The sequence below is a fragment of the Myotis myotis genome, unplaced genomic scaffold, assembly GCF_014108235.1.
Source record: "Myotis myotis isolate mMyoMyo1 unplaced genomic scaffold, mMyoMyo1.p scaffold_m19_p_12, whole genome shotgun sequence".
In the NCBI taxonomy this organism is placed as follows: domain Eukaryota; kingdom Metazoa; phylum Chordata; class Mammalia; order Chiroptera; family Vespertilionidae; genus Myotis; species Myotis myotis.
This window is the reverse complement of record NW_023416316.1, coordinates 2,172,523-2,196,058: the sequence shown is the minus strand read 5'-3', so window position 1 is coordinate 2,196,058 and position 23,536 is coordinate 2,172,523. Positions and strand designations below refer to the sequence as shown.

General features: G+C 48.4%; 1 protein-coding gene across 10 annotated transcripts in view; it reads left to right on the top strand.

Moving 5' to 3' along the window:
• NUP214 (nucleoporin 214) overlaps positions 1 to 23,465 on the top strand; it is an 82,914-nt gene extending 59,449 nt beyond the window's left edge. For 3 of the 10 annotated variants that reach the window (XM_036329315.1, XM_036329313.1, XM_036329320.1), the window contains 8 exons: positions 1,285 to 1,355; positions 9,941 to 10,097; positions 16,901 to 17,053; positions 19,259 to 19,399; positions 21,078 to 21,249; positions 21,890 to 22,029; positions 22,791 to 22,815; positions 23,225 to 23,402. In XM_036329315.1, coding sequence (XP_036185208.1) covers positions 1,285 to 1,355; positions 9,941 to 10,097; positions 16,901 to 17,053; positions 19,259 to 19,399; positions 21,078 to 21,249; positions 21,890 to 22,029; positions 22,791 to 22,815; positions 23,225 to 23,258 — 893 coding nt within the window. In that variant the 3' untranslated portion in view covers positions 23,259 to 23,402. Of the gene's footprint in view, positions 1 to 1,284; positions 1,356 to 9,940; positions 10,098 to 16,900; positions 17,054 to 19,258; positions 19,400 to 21,077; positions 21,250 to 21,889; positions 22,030 to 22,790; positions 22,816 to 23,224 lie in introns of those variants that run through there. The other 7 variants (XM_036329321.1, XM_036329316.1, XM_036329314.1 and 4 more) reach the window with 6 other exon arrangements.
• Positions 23,466 to 23,536: the final 71 nt, after the last annotated feature.

Below are 23,536 nucleotides of genomic sequence, written 5' to 3'. Positions count from 1 at the left end.
ATTTGAAAAGTTTGGTCTTTTCTGTTTTCAAAGTTGTAATTTTTTTAAAAAACCCAAATCTTAAAATATTTAAAAGTAAAACATAATCCTCCCTATTGCTTGTCTAATTTTAGCAGCTCCTTTTACTTCTAAAAGTTAGTAATAGGCAGACCAATTTGAAAATCTTTTCCTAAGCTTCTGATAGTTATCTTACGAAAGGCAGTTCTTCCTGGAGTAGGCTGGGGGCGGGGGGGGGGGGGGGGGGAGACAAGGATTGTTGATTTCTTGGTGGGCAGGAACTGCTAACTCATTCCTTTGGCGATAATTGATTTGAAAATGGTTCCTGTATTTTAGAAAGGAAATCTTTTCTTGTCTTTCTTCAACAAATGTCTGCTGATCTCCCACTACATTTGGCTACAAGGACACAGTGTGAAAGACAGTTTTAAAACCCACCTGATGTCCTGTGAAGAGGCCAGGTGGCCGATGGGAGTGATGGGAAATGTGATAATGTGGCCTAGAGATGGGCAGGGAAGAGGCCCTGTGAGTCTCAGAGGGAGTCGGTGTTTAACACTATCTCTAGCGCATCCTTTGTTCAGTCAACACTTGAGAGTCCCTCACACACACTATGATCAAACTACCTCATCATGATCTGATCACAAACCTCTGAAGAAATCTTCTTTCACACAGTAGCTACGGATTGGTCCCTGGGCAGTCCCTCCACCCCGGGCAGGAAGGGAGACTGCCTGAGCTCCCCGCCTCGACCAAGGACAGAAATGAGAATGGAACTCCTGTACTCTACTCCTTACAGGGTGCTTGTGATAACATATAGCGTTGCCTGATCCTCCCAGGCCCTGCTCAGCCCAGCCCCCAACCATGTTGTGCCACTCCGAAGAAAGATAAACTGCCCGGGATGAATCTGGTCTTTGAGGTTGGAGGAAACCAGGGAGCAGAAATGTTCATGACGTTCAGTCATTGGGAAGACTTGTTGGCAGTGAAGTCTAGGGAATAGCTGCTCTGAGGGTACCTTCTTGGTGCCTACCCCCTGGGGTTCAGTATTCAGGGCAGGATTCAGCCCTTGGGACTTTGGAATTTATACTATTGTAAAGTGTTAGCAAAGCAAAAAGATCCTTATTTACAAATCAGTTTCTTCATTTCCTAGATAGGAAGCCAGATTTTATTCATGGGTTGATTTATTATTGGTTATCTTAGCATACCTAAAAGCCATTCTAAAAAACAAAACAAAGCACCACTTTGATGTTGTAAAAGACTTCCAATTTAAACTTTTTTTTTCTTTTTCTTTTACAGGTTTTGGGTCCAGTAATGCTGGTTCTTTGTTTGGTCAAGCAGCCAATACTAGTGGGACAGTGTTTGGCCAGGTAAATATGCATGTTCACTCCTTTCATGTCAACTACACCCAACCCGTCCTCGTCCCTGCATGTACTGTAGTCAGTCTGTGTTGCCCACCTAACCCCAGGAAGCAGCCTGTGTGCTTCTCAAGCCCCGCCTTCTTAGCTCATTTAGGGACACAGAAGTCTCAGCCTCTGATTCAAGAGAATCACCACAGTTTTCATCCTTCTTTGAAAGCACATTGCCTGATTTCCATCCGTCTTCCACCTGCTCTGTTAGGCCAAGGGTTGGCAAACGAGGGCCATGGATTAAACCCGCTCCTTGGCCTTGATTTTTGGTTTTTTGTGTGTATTTTTTAAGGTCATTGACCTCAGAACAGTTGTTACCTTTTCAAATGGTTACTTAAACAAAAAGAAGGAAAACATGCTCCTTTTGGTGACCTAAGCTATTTCAGTTTGTACAGCTAGTGGTTATCTGTGCTGGGCTTTATACAAGTGACTCCTGTGGTCATTAGTACTTCTGAAGGCACATGCTGTTACTGTCCTCACATGACAGGTGAGGACACTGAGGACCCAGCAAGGCTGCTGCTTTTAGATCACTGCACCCGCATCAGGAGGCCTTCTGAGGAAAGGCACTCGGACCGATTGGAAATGACTGTGACTTTCTGAAGGGGGTTGTATTATCCATAGTTCATCAAGTGGTAGGCACATTCTTTGTTTTTGTACATCTTCAGTAAGAGATTTTCTGTATTGTTGTCTTCCTTTGAAGACGGAGTCCTTGCTCCAGTCAGGGATCCTTGGCAGAGAGAAGTGAAACCTCTAAGCTCCGGTTTCTGGTGATGGCGGTTAGAGCATTCAAATCACGCTCCCACGGAAAACAGCTAAAATACTGGGTGAAACCACAGTTTTTAAAGCACTGATAAGCTGACAGGGTGTTTTGCCACGTTAAAAGAAAAAGGGCACCTCTGGAAGTGAGTGGAGCCCAGAACCCAGTTTTGCCCTGAGAGCATTTACTACTATAATTTGAATTTCCTATTTTAATAACTGGGAAGGGTACAGGAGCAGAAATCACTAACCAAGCTCTGCACAAAGTGAAAGGCCTCAGCATGCGGGTGGCCTGGCGTGGTCCTGGGAGGGTGGTGTCTGCAGGTGCCTGGCAGAGCAGCAGACACTGAAGAAAAGTAACTTTACTCTCAGCCTCAAATCATTAAATTTATTAAAGCACAGTTAGCATACAGTATTATATTAGTTTCAGGTACAGTTACAACATAGTGATTCAGCGTTTGTCTGTCTTACAATGTGCTCACCACACTGAGTCTAGAAACCATCTGTTACCACATAAACTTGTCACACTGTTATTAGTTATATTCTCCTCATATCAAATAACTTCTAAGGACACTGATTTCCATGCCTAAATTAGTCATAAAGGGAAGCAAGGAATTATGATCAAGAATAAACGTCGGACATACATTTGCAAAGACTTCGTAGACTGTAAAACAGCTGTGTTTTACATGTTTAAAAGAAATGCAAGACAAACTTGAAAGTACCAATAAAGAATAGGAAATTGCAAGAAGTGTCATAGCAGCTTTGAAAAAGAACCAAATAGAACTTACAGAAAAATATAACAAGTAAAATTTAATACCAACAGATTAGACCCAGGTGAAGAGAACAGTCATATACGAGACCAGGGGTCAGCAAACTTCTGTGAAGCACCAGGTAGTAAACATTTAGACTTCGAGGGCATGATATGTTTCCGTAAAGCTTCATTTACAAAAACACAGCAGATTGGATTTGGCCTGGGACTATAGCTGACTGACCCTTGAACTAGAAGGTAAGTCAGATTAAGTTATCTGGTCTGCTTCATGGAGAACAAAGGAAAATGGAAGATGCAAAAGAAAGTAAAAATCCTAAAAGAGGAAATCCAAAATACATTTAATCTGAAGGAAGAGGAAACAAATACATGGTGATATTAGAAGAGAAAAAGACAGAAATTTGAAAACAGTAAGCCACAGATTCAGAAGTCAGACAAATGCCAGCCAGAATGTATAAAAGAAAATTGATTCCAAGATCTATCATAGTTAAGCTGCAGAATTACGGAAATGTTAAAAATACTCAGAGACAAAAAGACAGGTTACTTTCAAAGGAGTTGGACTGACAGCTCACTTCTCGGCTGTGACAAAGCCAAAGACAGTCTACCTAGCAAAAAATATCTTTATAGGATGTCATGGAATCAAAGCATTTTTTCAGACAGATACTGAGAGAATCTATGCCTAGAAGGCTTCAAGGAAATTCTAAAGAAAATTAGGCAGAAGGAAAATCTGACCTCATTAAAATGACAACTTTCTTAATTTTAGTATAAAACAAGCCATGAACCAGGAAAATTGTAGCATATAGGACCAAAAGAATAATTGTATTCAGAACATATAAACAGTACAAATCAAAAAGAAAAGACAACTATACCGCCACCAACATGGCTAAAATGGACAGGGCTGACAATACCCAGTGTTGGTGAAGGCGGAGAATGACCAGGAGCACCCACGTGTTGCTAACATGGGGTAAATTACCCTTTGAAAACCGCCTGGTAGTATCAAGATTAGATACACAAAATCCCTGTTGGACCAGCAAATCCACTTCTAGGTGTGGAGCCGATGGGAATGAGTGCCCTTGTTCAGAGCATGTGGTTAGAGTACTCAGAGTGTATTCATAAGTGCTACACCTAGGAAACAGCCCCCATGCTTCTTGCTGGAGAATGGGTAGAGTCACTGGTGTGTTCATACTGTGGAGGCTGGAGAGCAGTAAAGACAAGTAGCGCTCCTGTACGAAACAAAGTGGGTGCAGGAGCCGGACTCGAGAGCACAGACTGTTGGTACCCAGAGGCACTGAGGGCAGGGACTCCGCACTGGCCAGAAGGCAAAAGCCACCCAAGTGTCCATCAACAGATGACTGGATAAACAATCAGACGACACATAGACAATGGAATATTACTCAGCCTCCAAAAGGAATGCAGGTCTGATTCATATTACATGTGGTAGACCTTGACTGCGTGATACCAATTAAAATAAGCCCCTTCTAAAAGAACAAATGGTATAGGATTTGACTTATATGACATATTTAGGATCAGTTAATTAAAACGTAATCACTTAAAATGACTACATAAATGGAGAATTATTGTTAGGAGTATAGAATTTCTGTTTGAGATGATGAAAAATTTCTAGAAATGGATAGTGGTGATGGTTGCACAACACTGATTGGACTTAGTGCCAATGAGTTGTACTCTTAAAGTGGTAAGTTTTATAATATCTGTGTTTACCACAATAAAAAATAAACATAAAGGAGCTAAAAAATTATTTTCTAAACAGAAAAAGAATAGGTAAATTTATAGAACCAGAAATTAGACTAGAGATTACCAATGGCCAGGGGAGGAGGGAGTAGGGGAGTTACTACTTAATGGTTACAGAATTATGGTTGTGATGAGAAAATGTTGGAAATAAGTCATGGTGATGGTTGTACAGCATTGTGACTAATTAATGCCACTTGAGTTGTATACTTCAACGTGGTTAAAATGGCAAGTTTTATGTTATATATATTTTTTGTCAAAACCATCGAATTATGTACTTGAAATCAGTGAGTTTTGAGGTATATGAATTATATCCCAATAAAATTGTTTTGTTTTAAAGAAACAAATTAGGGTCCGAAAGATGTGCAGGGACAACAGTAATTTTTTGAGTAAAATCTCCCTGTCCACCCTCCCCCACTTCTGCTGAGAAAAAGGAAGTCAGGGTAGGACTGAAAAACAAAAGAACTTGCAGCCCTGTACTCTCCTTTGCCTGGAACTGTTGAGCCCAAATGCTGCAGCCCAGCTGCCTCCTGGCCCCAGGCTCAACGCAGAATAAGACCCAGAACCTAAGCCAGGGGTGGGCAAACTTTTTGACTCGAGGGCCACAATGGGTTCTTAAACTGGACCGGAGGGCCGGAACAAAAGCATGGATGGAGTGTTTGTGTGAACTAATATAAATTCAAAGTAAACATCATTACATAAAAGGGTACGGTCTTTTTTTTCAAGAGTTTTATTCATTTTAAACGGGCGGGATCCGGCCCGTGGGCCATAGTTTGCCCACGGCTGGCCTAAGCCCTGAGCCAAGACAGGGGCTTAGTGAGTCCGAATGATTGCCTCCTCACTTGAGGGTACAGAGGAAAAGGAGGGCTCCCTCTCTCCAGAAAAAGCATGAGGTGTTCTTCAGTCACCACACACTGTGTCTTTTATGTACAAGATCAGTATACCGCCCCTTCCCCCAAATAACTGAAACTTATGAAGGAGCAAAAACAAAAAGGGAGTCATTTTGGAAATAGCAAGAAATAAACTATCGATGATCCAGACAATTGGGACTATCAGGCAAAGACTTTAAAATAGCTGTTATACTCCAGGATTTGCAAGAAAATAAAGGGATGTTTGATTAGGAATCTCAGCAAAGGGCATAGAAAGCAGTGGTCTGTATCTGAAGTTTACATCTAGTACCTGAAATATGTGATTAGGCAGGTTAACAGCAGAGTGACTACCACAGAAGAACAGGGCATTTGAAGACATGTCAACAGAAATGATCTAGCATGAAGCTCAGAGAGACTGGAAGAGAAAAAAAAGAACATAGAGGCAACAGTATCAGGCAGTCCAATGTGTCTGTAATCAGAGTCCCAGAGAAGAGAAGACAGAATGGGACAGAAAAAAAAATATTTGAAGAAACTATGGCCAATCTTTTCCAAATTTTTTGAAAAATAGGAATCCACAAATCTAAGAAACTGTGAATCCCAAACAGAATAAGTACCAGAAAACCACACCTAGACACATCATAGTTAAGCGTCTGAAAAACAATTTTTAAATTTGAAAGCAGCTAAAGAAAAAGAGGACATATAGGGAAACAATGGATTGTGTGGCTTTGACGAGATACGAAATGTATGACAACCGTAGCAGCAGTGCCTTTGCAACCTCGGAGTAGGCCAGTGGCTCTCCAGCAGCACCAGCTCGCCCCCAGGGGAAGTTCACAAGCACAGTGTCTGGGCATGTTTGGTGCTCATGAGTGGGGGAGTCTCCTGGCATCTAGCGATGCTGCTCAACACCCCACAGCCTCCAGAACAAGGAATTACCCAGCCCAGATGTCAGCAGCGCCATGTGAGAAGCCATGAGGTAGACAAAAATTTCTTAGATCACAGAACACACTAACCATAAAAGAAGAAAATGGAAAAACTGGACTTCAATAGAATTACAAACTAATGCTCATCAAAAAACTTGCCATATGCCGAACCGGTTTGGCTCGGTGGATGGAGCGTCGGCCTGCGGACTCAGGGGTCCCGGGTTCGATTCCAGTCAAGGGCATGTACCTTGGTTGCGGGCACATCCCCACTGGGGGGGCGTGCAGGAGGCAGCTGATTGATCTGTCTCATCGATGTTCCTGGCTCTCTATCCCTCTCCCTTCTTCTCTGTAAAAAATCAATAAAATATATTTTAAAAAAAAAATTAAAACAAACAAACAAAAAAACTTGCCATAAAAAGGAAAAGGCAGGGCACAGACAGGAAGAAAATATAGTAGGGTTACAGTTTTCCATACGGAAAATAATACACTAATTAATAAATAACGCAAGAGTGAACTTTCACGTACTCACAACTGTAATATTACTTTTGCCCCACCCATGTGTAAAGAACTATAAGTCAAAAATAAAAAGACAGCCCAGTTTTAAAAATAAACAAAATACTTGGACAGATACTTTACAAAAGAGGGTATGTGAGTGGCCCATAAGCACGTGAACACTAACTAGCTCAGCACTGTTCGTCATCAGAGAAAGCAAATGAAACCCACAGTGCGACACTCCCTCACACCCGCTAGAATGATTGAAATTTCAGAATAAACAGTCGCGTGCGGAAGGGCGCTAGAGCAGCTAGCTCTCCGAATGCATTGCTGTGCGAGGGTGACACCGCGCCGTCACTGGAGTCGCCTGGCAAGTCCTTCGCCAGTTAAATGCACACTGCTGTTACGGTGTAGCCATCCAGTCCTAGGCCTTTACCCAAAGGAAAGAAGATGCATGTTCACAAGAAGGCCTGTAGAAGAGTGTCCGCGGCAGCTTTGTTATGGGGACAGCCCAGCTGCTCCGCCCCCGGAGGCAGTAGCACTGGTCCTCTCCGCGGAGCGCCCAGCTGCAGAGCGGGAAGGACTGTGCGTGCGGCAGCTGGGTGACCCTCAGGAGAATATGCTGGTTCCAGCAGGTCAGCTGGGCAAGAGGAGGACCTCACAGGCATCCCGATTGGAAAGGCAGCAGGGAGCCATTGCAGATCATGCGCTGGGGAAATCCTAAGGGATCCAGTGCAAAACTGTTCGGACCATAAGTGGGCTCAGTGAGTGTGTAGGACACAGGATCAATATATAAAAATCAGTGATTTTCCATATGCTTGCATAGGACCATCTGAAAATTAAGAAAATTCCATTTCCAATAGCATCAAAAATTAAAATATTTAAAAATAAATTCAACAAAAGAAGTGCAAAACCTATTCTGAATATTATAAAACGTTGTTTAACGGCATTCACGATGATATAAGGAAGTGGAAGAATATCCCGTGATCGTGGATCAGAAGAGTTAGTATTGTTGCAGTGACAGTGCTTAGCAAGTAGATATAGAACCACAGCTGGCCGGATTACCAGTCACCAGGAATTCCGTGTAAGACAGGCCCAGGTGCCTGTTTCATAGAGGGATTCGGCCTTTATTTATTAACACGTTAATTTCAGGTTGTTTGAAAGACTACGAAAAGAATAAATCAGGGCAGCAAATCAGGAAAAACGGTTTGGAAATGTCTTCCTGAAGAATTCTCATGAATGTCTCATATTTGTTTCTTCGAATTAGATTCACATCATGTCCCCACATTGAGATTGGTTTATAGGTCTCGTAAGTCTCTTTCCCTTTGATTTTTTTCCTCATAATTCAGTGGTTGACGAAGCAGGTCTGTGTCCTCGAGTCCCCTGTGGTCTGGTTGCTGCTCTTCCCCAAGCAGAGCCTCCAGCCCCTGCTCCTCTGCCCTCTGCTGCGGCCTGTGGAGTGGTGCTGGGTCTGGGGCCTGATGAGATTCAGGTTGGATTCTTTTCTTTGCGCATTTGAGGCTGGATCTTGAACACTAACTCCCTACTTCATGATATAAAGGAATTGTTCGCTTTTTAGACATGATAATGGTATTATGGTTATGGTTTATGTTTCACAGATTTATGTAGGAAAATCAGTAGATGAAATGATATCGGGTTTTCTTCATACTAATGAAGGATGAGGGGAAGTAAAAGGAGGCATAGGGAAAACTCAGGTGGCTCTGCGTTCATTGTTGAAGCTGGGTGATGGGTATGTGGAGGGTTCAGCATACTCTTCTGTCTGATTTTTGTATGTGTTTGAGAGTTTCCATAATTTAAAGTTTTAAAAGCAATTATTTTTAGCAATTAAAATCCATTGGATTCTCTCTAACCCAATTATGAGGATGTAATAACTGTCCATTCACTCGAAATGCCAAGGGAATGAATGAGCGAGGAAGAGTAGTTTATTGCCCTTATTTCGTAAGGGGGGCTTGTGCACCATCCACCCTGCTTGGGAGGGGCCCCTGCAAGGTTCTGAGACAAGCAACCCAGTTCTAAAAGCGCATCGTATTCTACATTATCAGCCAAGGGGGTCATCTCACACCTAGCTCTAATATTAATGGTCCCTCAGATCTGGCACTGGTCCTTCTAGAACCAATTTCCAGACAGAAATGAAGTGCGGTGCCTGACACAGCTTTGAGTCAGCGCACCCTAAGTTTGTGTCCTCGCGTGCAGGATCTGCGCACTTGGACAGAATTCAGCTATGGTCGTCATTTCAACAATGGAGCTAATTTAAGCCTGTCCCTGCAGCACTGGGAAAGTCATTATGAAATACAAGTGCTCAAACTGAGAGAAAAGACAGCGTAGCCACTGAGCAGCAGTTGCTGATGAGTTCAGCCAAACATGAGAGGAATCGAAATAAGGTGCCCAGGATAGCCTAGAAATGTTTCCACACCTTTTCACGTGGGGGAACTCTCGGGGGTGGTGTTCCTGCCTCTGGCATCGTGTCAGCAGAGACCGCAGGCAGCAGGGCAGAGACCTTTAAAGTTCCCACCCAGCGTGGCTCAGTGGTTGAGTGTCGACCTATGAACCAAGAGGTTATAATTTGATTCCCGGTCAGGGCACATGCCCAGGTTGTGAGCTCCATCCCTAGTGCGGGGCCTGCAGGAGGCAGCCGACCAGTGATTCTCTCTGATCATTGATGTTTCTGTCTCTCTCTCCCTCTCCCTTCCTCTCTCTGAAATCAACCAGTAAATATAGAGAGAAAAATTAAAGTTCCCACCCACCATAAGTCATGTTTTCAGGGGCCTGCGAGTGTGGGCTAGCTGAGCACTTTGATGTGCAGGAAGGCCCTGTGCCAGAGCCCAGCTTCTCTGTGGTGCGAGAGCATCCGCACCAGAACTAATCAGACCTCTGCTGCTCTTCCGTCATGCCGGCTGTGAGCGCCTCCTGCCCGCGGATGTGGCCTGCCGCTCGGTGACCTCTCACCCTGCCTGCTTCCTGCCCGTTATTTTTCAGCAGTCGCCGTCCTCCAGTGGCAGCGTGTTCGGGTCTGGCGGCGCTGGAAGAGGGGGAGGTTTCTTCAGTGGCCTTGGAGGGAAACCCAGCCAGGACGCAGCCAACAAAAACCCATTCAGCTCAGCCAGCGGGGGCTTCGGATCCACAGCCACCCCAAGTAAGTGAAGAAAGTTCTCCCAACCCCGCCACCCCAAATGCCAGTGCCATCCTCATGGTGTTATCAATGCTTCGCTGACAAGTATAGGACAGAAAGGTCTAGAAGGGCCTTTTAAAATACCTTACCCCCATGGCTTCTTGGCCTTTGACCTAAGATCAAGTGTAAAATATCTACCCCAAGGCAGTGTGATCTGTTGGATTTTGGGTTTTATTTTTATTTTTTTAATGACATGTCCTATATAATCACGGAAAGACATCAGAGCTGCAGGGAGAGGGTTGAATTGAATTAGATTGAAATGACTTGGGATGGATGCGTGCAGGCCTAGTGCAAGCGGCCGAGCACACTGGGTATGCTGGGGGCAGGGCACGTCAGGGTCTTCATTTGTGTCACACTCTGAATTGACTCTCAACCCAGCTGCTGTCAGAAGTGTCGCTTGACAGTGGAAGCCTTCGTTGCTTCTTTGTCTTATTTCAAGTGAAGCCGCATCTTTCTGCTGGCACTTCCTTCTCCACCTCATTGTTAAAGCACTTTATTGATCTGTCTCTTCATGGTTGGAAATGAAAGAAATTTATTTGTTTGAATATATATATATATATATCTCCTGCTGCTGATGGGGCTGAGAGGGGAGGTTGGGAACCTGTCTTCTTTGTCTTAGCTTCGCTCATGCAATGTGCCATACAGAAGGCTCCTCTGAACCGGGAGCGCGTGCCCCATGGACAGAACAGAACGTCCTCAGTGCCACCAGCTCCTGTAGCTAAAACAAAACTCCCGAGCCCCCTGGAGTCCCAGATCTGTTATTTTGAGGTCGCTGTCCGACTGGTAGTGTAAAAAGAGAGATCACGGTCAAGAGACACGTACCGTACCTTTTCATCGGTAACATTATGTCATTGGAGGTTTGACTCTGCAGCCTGCAGTCTGCCAGGAAGAGTTTAGAATCCTAGAATGAAGAGCTTTTAGAAATCGAGTCTAGTAGCTTTCAAAAACTGATTCTGCAGATGAACTCGTACACAGAATCCTGACTTGCAAGACAGATAAAACTAGCTTGCTCAGAAGCGGTGGTCGGAACCAGAGCCACACGCGGGTGTTTCCCCCTTCCCAGCTGTCAGCAGAGCTCAGGGCCCCCTGCACAGACGAAAGCACGGTCCTCGCACAGCACTCTCCCTTTCCCAATCAGAACAAGCTCAGGGCGGCTCAGTGATTTCTTTGTTTTGGGTTTTGTTTTTTAAATATATTTTCACTGATTTCAGAGAGGAAGGGAGAGGGAGACAGAAACATCAATGATGAGAGAGAATCATTGATTGGCTGCCTCCTGTATACTCCCCACTAGGGATCAAGCCCTCAGCCCGGGCATGTGCCCTGACCAGGAATTGAACCTTGACCTCCTGGTTCATAGGTCGACACTCAAGCACTGAGCCACACCTGCCGGGGTTTTTTTGGTCACAAAGCCAGAAAGTGGCAGGTCTGGAATTCAGCTACATCTTACACAACGTGCCAAACAGCCTCTGGCACAGAACAGGCCCTTGGTAACATGCTGGTTAGAAATGTGGGTTTACCCTCTAGGCAGGTTATCTCCTGTGGGATTGTGTTACTAGCCTATTGCATTAAAATGTAGGCAGGTCATATCCTTGTAAAAATTCCTTTCCTTCTGGCTGATTCATCTCTTAATGCCACAGCTCTTACCTGTCAAAGGATTGCCTTCTCCCTGGGGGCTGGGCCGGCTCAGGAGAGCCCGCTGTGCACTCTCTCCCAGCTCCACGCTCAGCGACAGCAGGGAGTGTTTGTTTACAGTGCAACCTGGACGGTGGCTCCCCAGCCTGTTGTTCACCGGCACGCCTTGTTTCTAATTCTGTAATTCTGGTTTAAAATAAGCGCATCTGTTCTTAGCACCAGACACCTGCTGGTCTTCATCTGAACGCGGGCAGTTGTTACCCAGCAGTTTACTTGTATGCCTCAGGGAAGTTTAAGTGCATCTGAAAGGGTACAGGAACGACTTAACTTTTTTTTGCTTTTAAAAACCAAGTGTGGGATTGGATGGTGATAGGGACAGGAGCCTCTGTCGCCCCGAGGACCAAGTACAGGATCAGAGGCCCCAGAACTAAGGAAGCTGCTGCAGGCCACCTGGGCAGCCTCTCTCCTTGGGCGACTGCAGCACTAGACACTCCTGAGCACCGCTTCCTCCCTGGGCTGTGGACGGCGGTCCAGGTCCTGCCTCTCAAACAGCCCTTTCTCTTTCCTTCGGCCTCTGTCATTGTGGGGCGTGTTCCCCATCGCCGCAGGTATTACAGTAGTCTCCAAACGCCCCTGCTTCCAGTCTCCCCACTGGGGTCTGGAAATCCTTACCAGAGAGAGTGGCTTAAGATTACGCTCTTATTTTGCCACGATCCCTACTCCAACCTTTGGCAGCATCCCGCCGACAATAGCATAAAACCCAGCTCCTTTGGCTTAACTGCAGGGCCCCTTGAGCTGGCTCCAACATGCTTTTCTTTTTTCTTAAAAAAAATAAATAAATAAGTGATTTTTTTTTGAGAGAAAAACATTTGTTGTTCCACTTATTCATGCATTCATTGGTTGCTTCTTATATGTGCCCTGATGGGGGATCAAACCCATAACCTTAGGATATCAGATGACGCTCTAATTAACTGAGCTCTCCGGGCAGAGCCCCAATATAGTTTTCTGACTTTGATTCAGTTCCCCCAACACATTCTCCCTGCTACTCCCTCCACGCACCTGAACCTGCCCGTCCTTTAAGGGTGAATGTAAGTCCCTTCCTGTGGGCAGCGTGGCCTCAGGGTCACAGGAGCCCGCAGTGCCTCTCCCTGTCGGAATCCTGGGGCCCTCGTGTTCTGTTCCTTGACGAGACATGGAGCAGAAGGGAAGTGACCTTTATTGATCACCTACTGTGTCTCTGGTCTGGTCACTTCTTACAACAGTACTTTTAGATGTGGCCGTCTCCATTTTGGATGCGGACTTAGGGAGTAGCAGTGGCAGAGTCAGAGTTCAGTCTAGATGTGTTTCCAGGCTCTCCTCCAGCACGTTGCCTCCTGGGCTCTGGCTGGCCTGGCAGTGTGACGTCAGCCCTCCCAGGTGTGCTCGTTGCTCCTGGCATCACACATTCCCCGTGCAGACACAGTATCTGAGCACACATCGAGCTTCCAACAGTTCCCTGTGTGACACTAGGGTCAGCCCTCAGGAGAGACCGGAATGCGCGATGACTGAGAACGACGAGCTGTGAGCACCGCATGCCGAGGCCCCGCTCTGTACAGGCTTCTTCCCGTCTTCCCCAGAGACAGGACCGGGGCACGCTGAACCCTGGGGTCATTTCCGTCCACCCACGTGGCTTGTTGCCTGTGAGGACCGACTGCCTCCCGAGTATGTCTGAGGACATGGATGGCGCCGTCCCCAGCACCTTTCTTTCTGTCCAGGGGCCTGGGAGGCTCCTGTGAGGATGAAGAAGCTGATGAGAATCTGTTGGGCGCACAAAGCTCCCTGGACACCTGTCTCTGAAGAAAATACCCTGAACAGTGTCCTGGGCAGGCGCTTCTCCAGTCCCTTTCTCAGTGCGTGTTGTCCTCGTGAGTGCCCGGAGCCCTGCCGAGTGGACGGGGCCTGGTCCCTGCGATGATACTGACATGATGATGTTAGGTGATGCTAGTATTTTTGCCAAATCAGAGACCAGTGAGGATCGGTGTGCCCGCAGTGGGGGCGGGGCTCAGAGCAGACGCCCATTTCACCTGCACTGCTTTCCCCTCACCTGCCTCTCCCCTCCAGCTGGTCGTCCAGTGGTTCCGCGGAGACCAGTGTTCTTACTGGCTAGCTTCCTCACAGGAACCTTACAGGGAAACGCTGTCCCAACAACCAGGAGAGTCTCTACCACATTTTCAAGAACTAGAGACTCTAATTTGGGAGCCATAGGAGACAGCGGAGAGACACGTAGGCCACAGAAACAGCAGCAGATGATGGTTCTGCCGCTTTGTGTCAGAGCAGCTCAAATAATTCCCGAAAATTCCCTACACCGGGCTTCTTTGGAGACTGCAAATGACAGCTGCTACAACGTGCGGGTTGTGTTCTCGTTATCTTCGCAAAATGGGAGGGATTCGTGTTCCGCAGCTGACGTACTCTGTCTTACTGTATTGACCATGACTGGGTGTGGCCGGAGGAAGAGTCAGAGACGGGAAGTTGTGCTGCCTGAGGATCTCATGTGCCAGACAAGGTGCCCTACACACCCACCTCATTAACTCCTCACCGCAGCTCTGCGTGTTCACAGCTGCTTTCCCCGTTTTCTGTGTGCGGGACGGGGGCGCAGGAAAAGTCAGTCCTTGCCCAGCATCATAGCTATGAGGTACTCAAGCCAGATCTGAATGCAGAACTCGTGCTTGTTCCATTATAATATGCTACAAACAACTTAAAGACGAAGGAGTCTTAAGAAGATAAGGGATAAAGAAGCCCAAACACGCCCTTGCTGGTTTGGCTCAGTGGATAGAGCATCAGCCTGCGGACCAAAGAGTCCCGGGTTCGATTCCAGTCAAGGGCATGTACCTTGGTTGCAGGCTTCTTCCTGGCCTGGGGCCCTGGTCAGGGCTCCTGCAGGAGGCAACCAACTGATGTGTTTCTCTCACATCGATGTTTCTCTCTGTTTCTCCTTCTCTCTTCCATTCTCTCTAAAATTCAATGGAAAAATATCCTCGGGTGAAGATCAACAACAAAAAAAAGCCCAAATATATCTGAATGCTCTCTGGCCTCCCAGCATTGTCCCAGTAAAGTCATTTCACTCTGTGTTTGGAGTTTCTCCAAGAGGAGATCTAGCCCAACCTTGCATGTGTATTTGTTTGCTGTTTGAAATTTTGCATCGTTAGCACAAAGGTGGGAAATTGCAGTCCTCTGTTCTTGAAACACCAAGTTAGAGGAATGACTGAGACGCCTGTTTTCGTCTCCAGTGTCAAATGGACTGCCATTGAAGGAGTCAAAGGTGACCTCCCGTTAGCTCATCACGGGAAGGACCAGACTGTTCGAGGGGACTTCCGCAGGGGATAAATAACCCTTGAACCCCCGAGAGGGTCAACACTCCCACTGTCAGGACCCAGCTCTCAAACTGTCAGCAGCAGTTTCAGAGAGCCAGTGACCATGTGGCCTGAGGCTCTGTTATCGGTGCCTGGAAATTTGAGCTGGCCGTTTCCCTGAGGTAAGGCTGCTCACTTCCTTTTAATTGAAGCATTAACAGTCCAATCTCACACGGTGGGATCAGCAGCAGAGCGAGATGAGGGCCTTAGGTTGACAGGTTAGTGGTGGACTGCCTCTTTAGGCAGCTGACTTTGAGTGTGAAGGACTGCTCTCCACCCCCTCCCTTCCATCACCTTCACTGAGCTCCTGATTGGGGGAAGCCTGGCATCATGACGCTGTTTGTACTTCTCACATGGGGGCATAGACTTGGCTCTCCTTTACCCACCAGAGCTTGTCATTGCAGCCTATTTATGCCTCTGCCTTTGGGCATCAACCTCATTTCAGGATAGCCTCTCCCTGCCTTCTGTGGGTACAAACTCATTTTATTTTTTACTAGAGGCCTGGTGCACGAATTTTTGCACAGGTGGGGTCTGGCCGTCCCATCCCAATGGGAGCCGATCAGGGCCGGCCGGCCGTCCCATCCCAATGGGAGCCGATCAGGGCCGGCCGGCGGCAGCAGGGAGGGGATGTGGGAGGTGGGCCAGCGGTGGGGGGTGGGGGGCGCAGGATGTCGGCTGGCCCCGCCCCTGATGGGGGGTTGATCGGGGGAGGGACCAGCCAGGGGGAGGGGCCGCGGGAGGTTGGGGGTTGCCGATAGGGACCCCATCCAGCCGGTTGGCCACCGCAGTGTGCATCATATTGTCCGGCCGTTCTGCCGTTTGGGTCACTTGGCTTTTATATATATAGATTATTATCATTATTATTATTATTATTATTATTATTACTAATCCTCACCCGAGAATATTTTTCCCATTGATCGAGAGAAACACATCAATCGGTTCCCTCCTGCACAAGTTCCAACCAGAGCCCAGGAAGGGGAGGAGCCTGTAACCGAGGTACATGCCCTTGACCAGAATAGAACCTGGGACCCTTTGGTCTGCAGGCCAATGCTCTCTATTCACTGAGCCAAACCGGCTAGGGCTACAAACTCATTTTAATAAAACACCCATCTATATGTGGTGGGGAAACGAACAAATACTTCTCACCCATCTTGGTTTTAGTAGTTAGTTTCCTTTCATTGTTGGAGCAGACTCGATGTGTATTTGAAGGAGTGACCCACTAGATAGGCATCTGGAACTTAGTTGAACTTCTGAGAAAGAGAAAATCAGACTGGAAGTCTTGCTGCCTCTTTTCCGGTCTCAGAACATCCCTGGCTCCCGTCAGATCAGACGGAGCCCCGGAGGTTTTGTTTGTCTGCTGTTCTCTGAGCAGACTGGGCAGCAGCCAGCGTGCCAGACTTGACAGTGAAAGCTGCGCTGGAGCCATGTGCTTGGTGTGGATGTGCTCACATAGCATTCTGGCGTGAGGCTGCGCCGTTGGTCCCCATGGGCGGGCGGGCCAGGACCTGCGGGAGCACAGATGAGTTTCTGTGCCTGAGAACTGAGTCGGGAAATTCTGAGCCTGGACACCCACGTAATGAAATCTGGCCTTCAAGACCCATGCAAATCGGAGAAGGCGTCCATTGCTCTTCCTGGTCACTTCTCCCTTCTCCCAAAACACCCAGCTGAGGTTCCTTCCTTCTCTGTTGAGAAGTAATTGAGGACATTCTCCTCCCTCTGACCTCCCTCATTCTTTCATTTCGTCAGATACCTCTAACCTATTCGGAAACAGTGGGGCCAAGACATTTGGTGGCTTTGCCAGCTCGTCGTTTGGAGAGCAGAAACCTGCTGGCACCTTCAGCGCTGGAGGAGGAAGCGTGGCATCCCAAGGCTTCGGGTTCTCCTCTCCAAATAAGACAGGTACTGCGGTCCTGCCTGCTGAGGGTGCGTCGTATGAGCTCAGATGCAGAGATGCTGGAAGGAGGGAGCTCTCTGGAGAGGTTCTCGAGGGAGTAGGATTGGCGCGTGGATGAAGTGACTCCCACTTTATTTGTATTTTTATTGAGCATCTACTATGTTCCTCACACTGTTCTAGGTCTCCTGAGAAATGTTAAACAGCACAGAATGCATATTCTGTAACCCTTAAGAGAACTTAGAGTCTTCTTGGGGAAGAAAACTTAAACATTTAGCAAGTGCAGGTTGACCAAAGTAAGGGAACACATAAGAAAGTGATCACTAAAATGTAAACATGAAAGTGTCCTGAGTCGCTCATTTGCTTGGTGCCCATTGCCTGTCGCAGGGGGAACAGACTATTTAACTTCTGTCCGTATCATTTTGCCTTCTTTCCCAGTCACTTGTTTTTTGTTTTTAATTGAGTATAATAAACAAGTACATTAGATATACAGTACATGTACATATACAATATCAAATATGCACATATCATGAGTTAATTTTCACAGTTGGAAAATACCCATGTAATCAAGAATAAAGAACATTGCCAGCACTACTTCTTATCCCAGCATTACTTTTACAGTAGACATTTGTGAATGGTGACTTTTTATAATCATGCATTGCATTCACAGTTAAAATTTTTAAAGAACATTGTATATTTAGACACAAAAACATATTTCGTTTCTGTCAGCTGCCTCTTCTGTCCCATTTCTGTTTCTGGGATCTGCATGGGTCTGCCTTCCTGCCCCTGTTGCATGGACGTTGTGTGAAAGGATTTGTTTTAAGGCACAAGGCAAAGGAGGAATGTTCGCTGAGAAAGCGGTTCCTTCAGGCAGGCTCCCAGGGCTGAGCGGCAGGACACTCCCTCACTCGGATGTGTGGGAGATTGAAATTCCGCCAGTGCCAGGAGAAGGTCCCACCTGGGGACCAGATGTGTAGGTGGCTCGGGATCCCACCTGGGGACCAGATGTGTAGGTGGCTCGGGATCCCACCTGGGGACCAGATGTGTAGGTGCCTGTGACTCAGGACCGCCCCCTTTAGCATCTGGAATCCACCGCTTGGAGCACAGTCGCTGTGGTTTCCATATTGCTCTGTGCACCTTTCCTCAGGCCTGTGGCCCGGCAGGTTTGCCTGGTGGCCAGTTTTGGATGCTCTTTTCCTAGAATTTAAGATGGACAAGAAATGGGCATTGCAGCTCTATTTTGCCCCAACCTTCCCGGCAGTGAATGATTTAAAAATGAAAGGGCTACAAATTCATTTCTCATTAACCAGGCAAATACTATTTGACTAAGAAATTTTAGTTCATTAATTATCAAGACTGTTTTTTTAGGGAACCTGATAATGTTTTCTTTGGTATGTTTTTCTTATATATTGTCTCTTATTCTGGGATCAGGTTGTTGATTGGAGAATCTGATGCTTTTAATTTTTCAATCTTAAAGAAAATGTACCTCCCTTTCAGAATATCTTTTTCTACTTGATTTTTTGCCCCATGAAACCACCTAGTTCGAGGACTGGAACAGAGAAAGCCACCAGGCAAATACATGAGCTGAATGAGCGCGTGACCAGGAAGGGAAAGTGCGGGTGGGAAAGCCTGCTCTCCTGCTTCGGGACTTCGGGAGCTGCATCAGTTTCAGGGAGCTGCTTCCGTAGGAGAGGTGCCTCCGAACATCAGCGAGGCTGCTTTCTGCCAAGGGGCCAGCCTTCCTTGACTGCTGGTTTGAAGGCATCTCTGAAAAATTCCAAAAGTGCCCATCCTCCCGCCGAACGATTGCATTCGGAACTATGCTGCTGGAGATACTGGGGGTGGGGACAGGAGGGACAGGCTGAAAATGACCGGGCTGCCACCCCAGTCCATGGGGCTCACCCCGCTGCACCTGTGCCAGAGTTGCTGGGTTAGTGGCAGTGGGGGGAGGGGGGCGCACATACTGGTTAGATGCTAGGTGGTCTTTGAGTCACTCAGCCTTGTTCTAGTCCCAGCTGCACCATTTACCTGCTGGTTAGACTCAGACACGGGGCATGTCTTCACAGCCTCAGTTTGCTCACCTGTGAAATAGGGATTCCAGGTTTTTGGGGTGGATTAAAGCAGACTGTTCTACAGTAGCTGGCATGTGAAGGGCCGTCAGTAAACCAGATATTTCAGTGTCATTGATTATTAGTACATTTCTGTTTCTTCAGGGGAAGAAAATCGTGAAAATAAGGCATCTAATAAAATCAAACCCCGCGAGTCGATCTTCAGAAATAAGACCAGGATGACTGTTCTCTTCCTGGCGCACTTAGCCGTGACCCGGGCGTGGGGAAGTGTGTGCGCTTGTGCTGGTGTGTGTTCATCTCCTCCTCTCCCCCTGCAGTTTACTTTCTGTATCATTGTGACTTCTCATTTTTCACTCCCCTTCCACCAAGAAGCCAGCATAATATGGAGTGCAAGGCACTAGACCCAGCCCCCAGCGTGTGTCTGGGAAGAGAGTGTAACTGGATCTGTGGTCAGTCCTAAATAATTCAGCGGCAGGGTTTTTAGCGCTTTTTCTTTTCCAGTCTATTATATTTGAAACCCAACAGTGCCCATTAGCATAGCTTGGAATTTCACTCAAGGTTTTAAAAGTCAGGATGTTAACCCAAACGTGAGCCTTAGCAAAAAGTTCTTCTCAGTGGAGCAGCCACTACAAATGGTCCACCGGCAAATAACGGCGGAAAGAACAGCGAACTAGACCTGCAGCTGGCCGGCCCTCCCGCTCCAGGGGCGGAGGCTTGTGGTGGGATTCAGGCCAGGCTGACCCTCTCGGCAGATGCGCTGTGGGCTTCACTTTCTGAAAGAGGCGGGAAGAAGCCAGGTCCCCTCCGGCTGCTTGCGCCTCGGCCGCCATCATTCCCTTCAGCGTGTGGCTCCAGGTCAATACTCATTTTAAGAAATATTCCCCCTTAAGGCATGTTTCTTGTACTATTTTGTTCATTTCATTCAGCAGACTCTCACTGAGGGTCTCTGGATAGCCAAGAAGGATTTCAACAGTGTCTCGGGGATTGGGGACCCTGCCCGGGCAGAAAGGACAGTCGGGGAAGGACAGTCCTCTTCCCGCCTGCTGGCATCTCGGCCAGCCCAGCGGCCACCCGGGCACGCCCGACCCTTTTCTGTGGGTGGCCGCCCGCCAGCCTGTGTTCCATGAGCACAGACCGGGCCTGTGAAGGGGGCCCTGCGCGGACGCTTAGCCGCTCACTCTGCTGGGCCGGCTGGCCGTGTGAGCACAGCTGGACACTGACCACTGTCGTGCGGCAGCCCTCCTCCCGGGAAGCAATGCGGGTGCTGCTTTATGGGGGATAGTTCCTGACCCCAGAGAGGAAGCATTTCAAAAATTCCCTGGACACACAGAGAGAAGGACAGTGGTGAGAGACGGGAGAGCCATTAGCCGTAAATAAATAAAAGGCCTGGCTGAGCACCAGCGCCGAGCCGCTCACCTCGGCTGTCGCCCATTCGTTCTCCCCGAGAGGGACTCGAGCGTCCGAGGCTGTGCCTCGCCTGCGGTGCTGAGTGATAACCTGTCTGTCATCTCTGGCCGCGGGGAGGCATTGAAGTTTCTGAGGACCGTTTCACCATGAGGAGTCTCCACACAGTGCACCCAGCAGGAAGGGACCGGAAATGCGCCATGTTGGTTCCGGGTGTCGATCTGATTTGACAAGACTTGGAGCTGACAGACCCAGCTTAGCTCTGGGAGGGACCGGGGAGCTCAAGGCAAATAGGGGGGTCCAGGGAGCTCTCCCGAGCAGACCCCAGCCCTCTGCTCAAGCTGGAGGGAGGCGACTTGGTGGCTGGGTTTGCTTTGGGTTTAATTGGTATTTTGCTGCTAGAAGGGGTGTTGCCCTTTGCTGGAGATCTTTGTGTTTGGATTCTAACGTATTTTCCCTTTTTTCTTCCTCTTTTGATTTGGTTTCTCACTGCTCATTGTCTTCTCTTCCTGTCTCCTCCTTTCTCCCTGTTCTGTTTGTTTGCCTCTGTTTTGCTCAGGTGGCTTCGGTGCTGCTCCAGTGTTTGGCAGCCCTCCTACTTTTGGGGGATCCCCTGGGTTTGGAGGGGTGCCAGCATTCGGTTCAGCCCCAGCCTTTACAAGCCCTCTGGGCTCGACGGGAGGCAAAGTGTTCGGAGAGGGTACTGCGGCTGCCAGCGCAGGAGGATTCGGGTAAGCCCCCAGGGAGGGGACCCAGGGACCCCACAAGCTCAGGCCGAGCCACCGTGTGGAGCAGGGCTAACGGGGGCCGGCTGAAGGTTTCCAGTGTGACATCCCCGAGGAGCCATGGCCGTGCCCTTGGTGCGGGCCCTGGTCTCTGGTCCCGCGGACATCAGAGGCATCCTCGCTGCTGTTTGAGAGAGGCCCTCTCGGCGGCGGGAGTGGGCGGTGAGGACGGCCGCGCTGCTCGTGCGTGTAGGTGACACCTCACCTCGGCGTGAGAAGCAGACAGGGTCAAGGTCCAGGGAGTAGGCGAGTAAATGGGGCGGGGGATGTCGATAAATGGGAAATGCTAAAATGGTGGAATAAAATTGAAGAATTATTGAAGACAGAGCAAAATATGTAGTACTGCTTTATTTCCAAGCGACCTGCAGTGTCCAGACGGGCACAGGCCTCACTGGACAAGCTGGATTGCACCTCGTGGGCCTGTCATTGTTCCCCGAAGCAGAGGTGCTTGCTCTGGGCTCTGGCTGCTGGTTCACACCAAGCACGCGCCCTCGATTCGTGTGTCCTGCAGCCTGAGACCACGAGGCTGCCTGAGGCTCGGTCGCAGGGGCAGCTGGCGCTGACTGTCGGTTCCTCCCTGGCCCAGGTTTGGCAGCAACAGCAGCACCACGTCCTTTGGCACCCTCGCTGGTCAGAACGCGCCCACCTTTGGGTCGCTGTCCCAGCAGACTTCGGGCTTCGGGACCCAGAGCGGGGGCTTCTCCGGCTTCGGATCGGGCACAGGAGGTAGGCAGACAGCAGATAGCCCTCGCCAAAGAGATGAGCGGTTTGCCTGGCTTTCGGCGTTGTGTTGTCAAAGCTGGAAGTACTTGAAGGGCAGGGTGTGGGGGCTTTTGGTTTTCAGAACGTTGTTTTCTAGGTCTAAAGTAGACTTTTAACATTGTGTCATTTTTTACTAAATATTTCTCAAGATTTGAGAACACAAGATAATAATCATCTCACTAGATACTCGTTCAGAAATCCAAGCCAGCAAACAAACAATAAGGTGTAGAGACCTTATTCACGAAATGCCTTTCATTTCGTTAACGCCCTGCTGCTTCAGGACTGGAGCGTCCATGCTCTGCTTCTGTCTGTGCCACACACTGCGGCTCAGAAGCCGGCGCCCTTACTCTTGTACAGATAAGACACAAAACTCCAGGAGCCCCTTGCCCAGCAGTGAGCCGCAGAGCCAGGCCCAGACCCCCGGGCCTGCTTCTCTGGCCTCACGGAGAGGAGGAAGCAAGTGGGCGGGAATAGAGAGAAAGCACACTTTCCTAACAAAATGGATCTGTGTGTCACAGTGGGGCTACATGAAGGGCCCGACCAGAGACCCTCTGGCCACCCCGGCGGGGAGGAGGGAGGAGCCCTGGGGACATGAGCCAGCCCACCTTCCTGCCCGGCCTGCAGGAGGCGTTCCGTGGGGGTGAAGGGAGGGGGTCTGGCCGAGGGTCCACCTTGGTCTTCCGAGTGTATGTGTGTTTTAACTTCCCCCTGTCCATCTTTTCCAGGATTCAGCTTTGGATCATCGAACTCGTAAGTATCTCCAGTTTTGAGTCATTAAATAGGATGGAAGAGTGTGTGGCCTGGGAAAATACTGGACCACTCAGTTTGCTCTGTGTGTACACTCTTCCTGTTTAAAAGCTTATCCTGGAAGCATGGGGCTCTGCAGCAGGTTTGGGCTTTTGTGGATTTGCCCATCTTGGCAGGGATGTGGCAGGAGGTGCCAGGTCGAGCCTTGTCCAGGGCCATGTGCAAGAGAGGGAGGGGCCTTCCGGTCAGCAGAGCCTGGAAGGAGGACTGGGTTCCAGGCCCAGTAGCCTTATTTTGTGATCCTCACTCTGCTTTGGTGGAGAATTGGATGACAGTGAAAATTCAGGGCCTGGACTTGGCGCACAGGCAGTAGCGTGCCGGAAGCTGACCTGCCTCCCGCCCTTCTTTGCAGGTCTGTCCAGGGCTTTGGTGGCTGGAGAAGCTGAGTGGGTGTCGTGCTCCTTTCGGTTCCGTGACCATCGGCGTTCTCAGCTCCCCGTCCCTGAGCAGCAGCCCTGAAAGCGGACATTCCCGTTGGCACACCAGACAGACAGAAACACCTCGGCAGATGCGCTTGGTCTTTATTTCATGTTGCTTATTCCCCCTCTGCCCCTGTTATTAAACTGTTTGGTTTGTTTGCATACAAAATGTAAGTGGGGGGTTTTTGTCTTCATTTTTTAAAACATATTTTTATTGATTTCAGAGAGGAAGGGAGAGGGGGAGA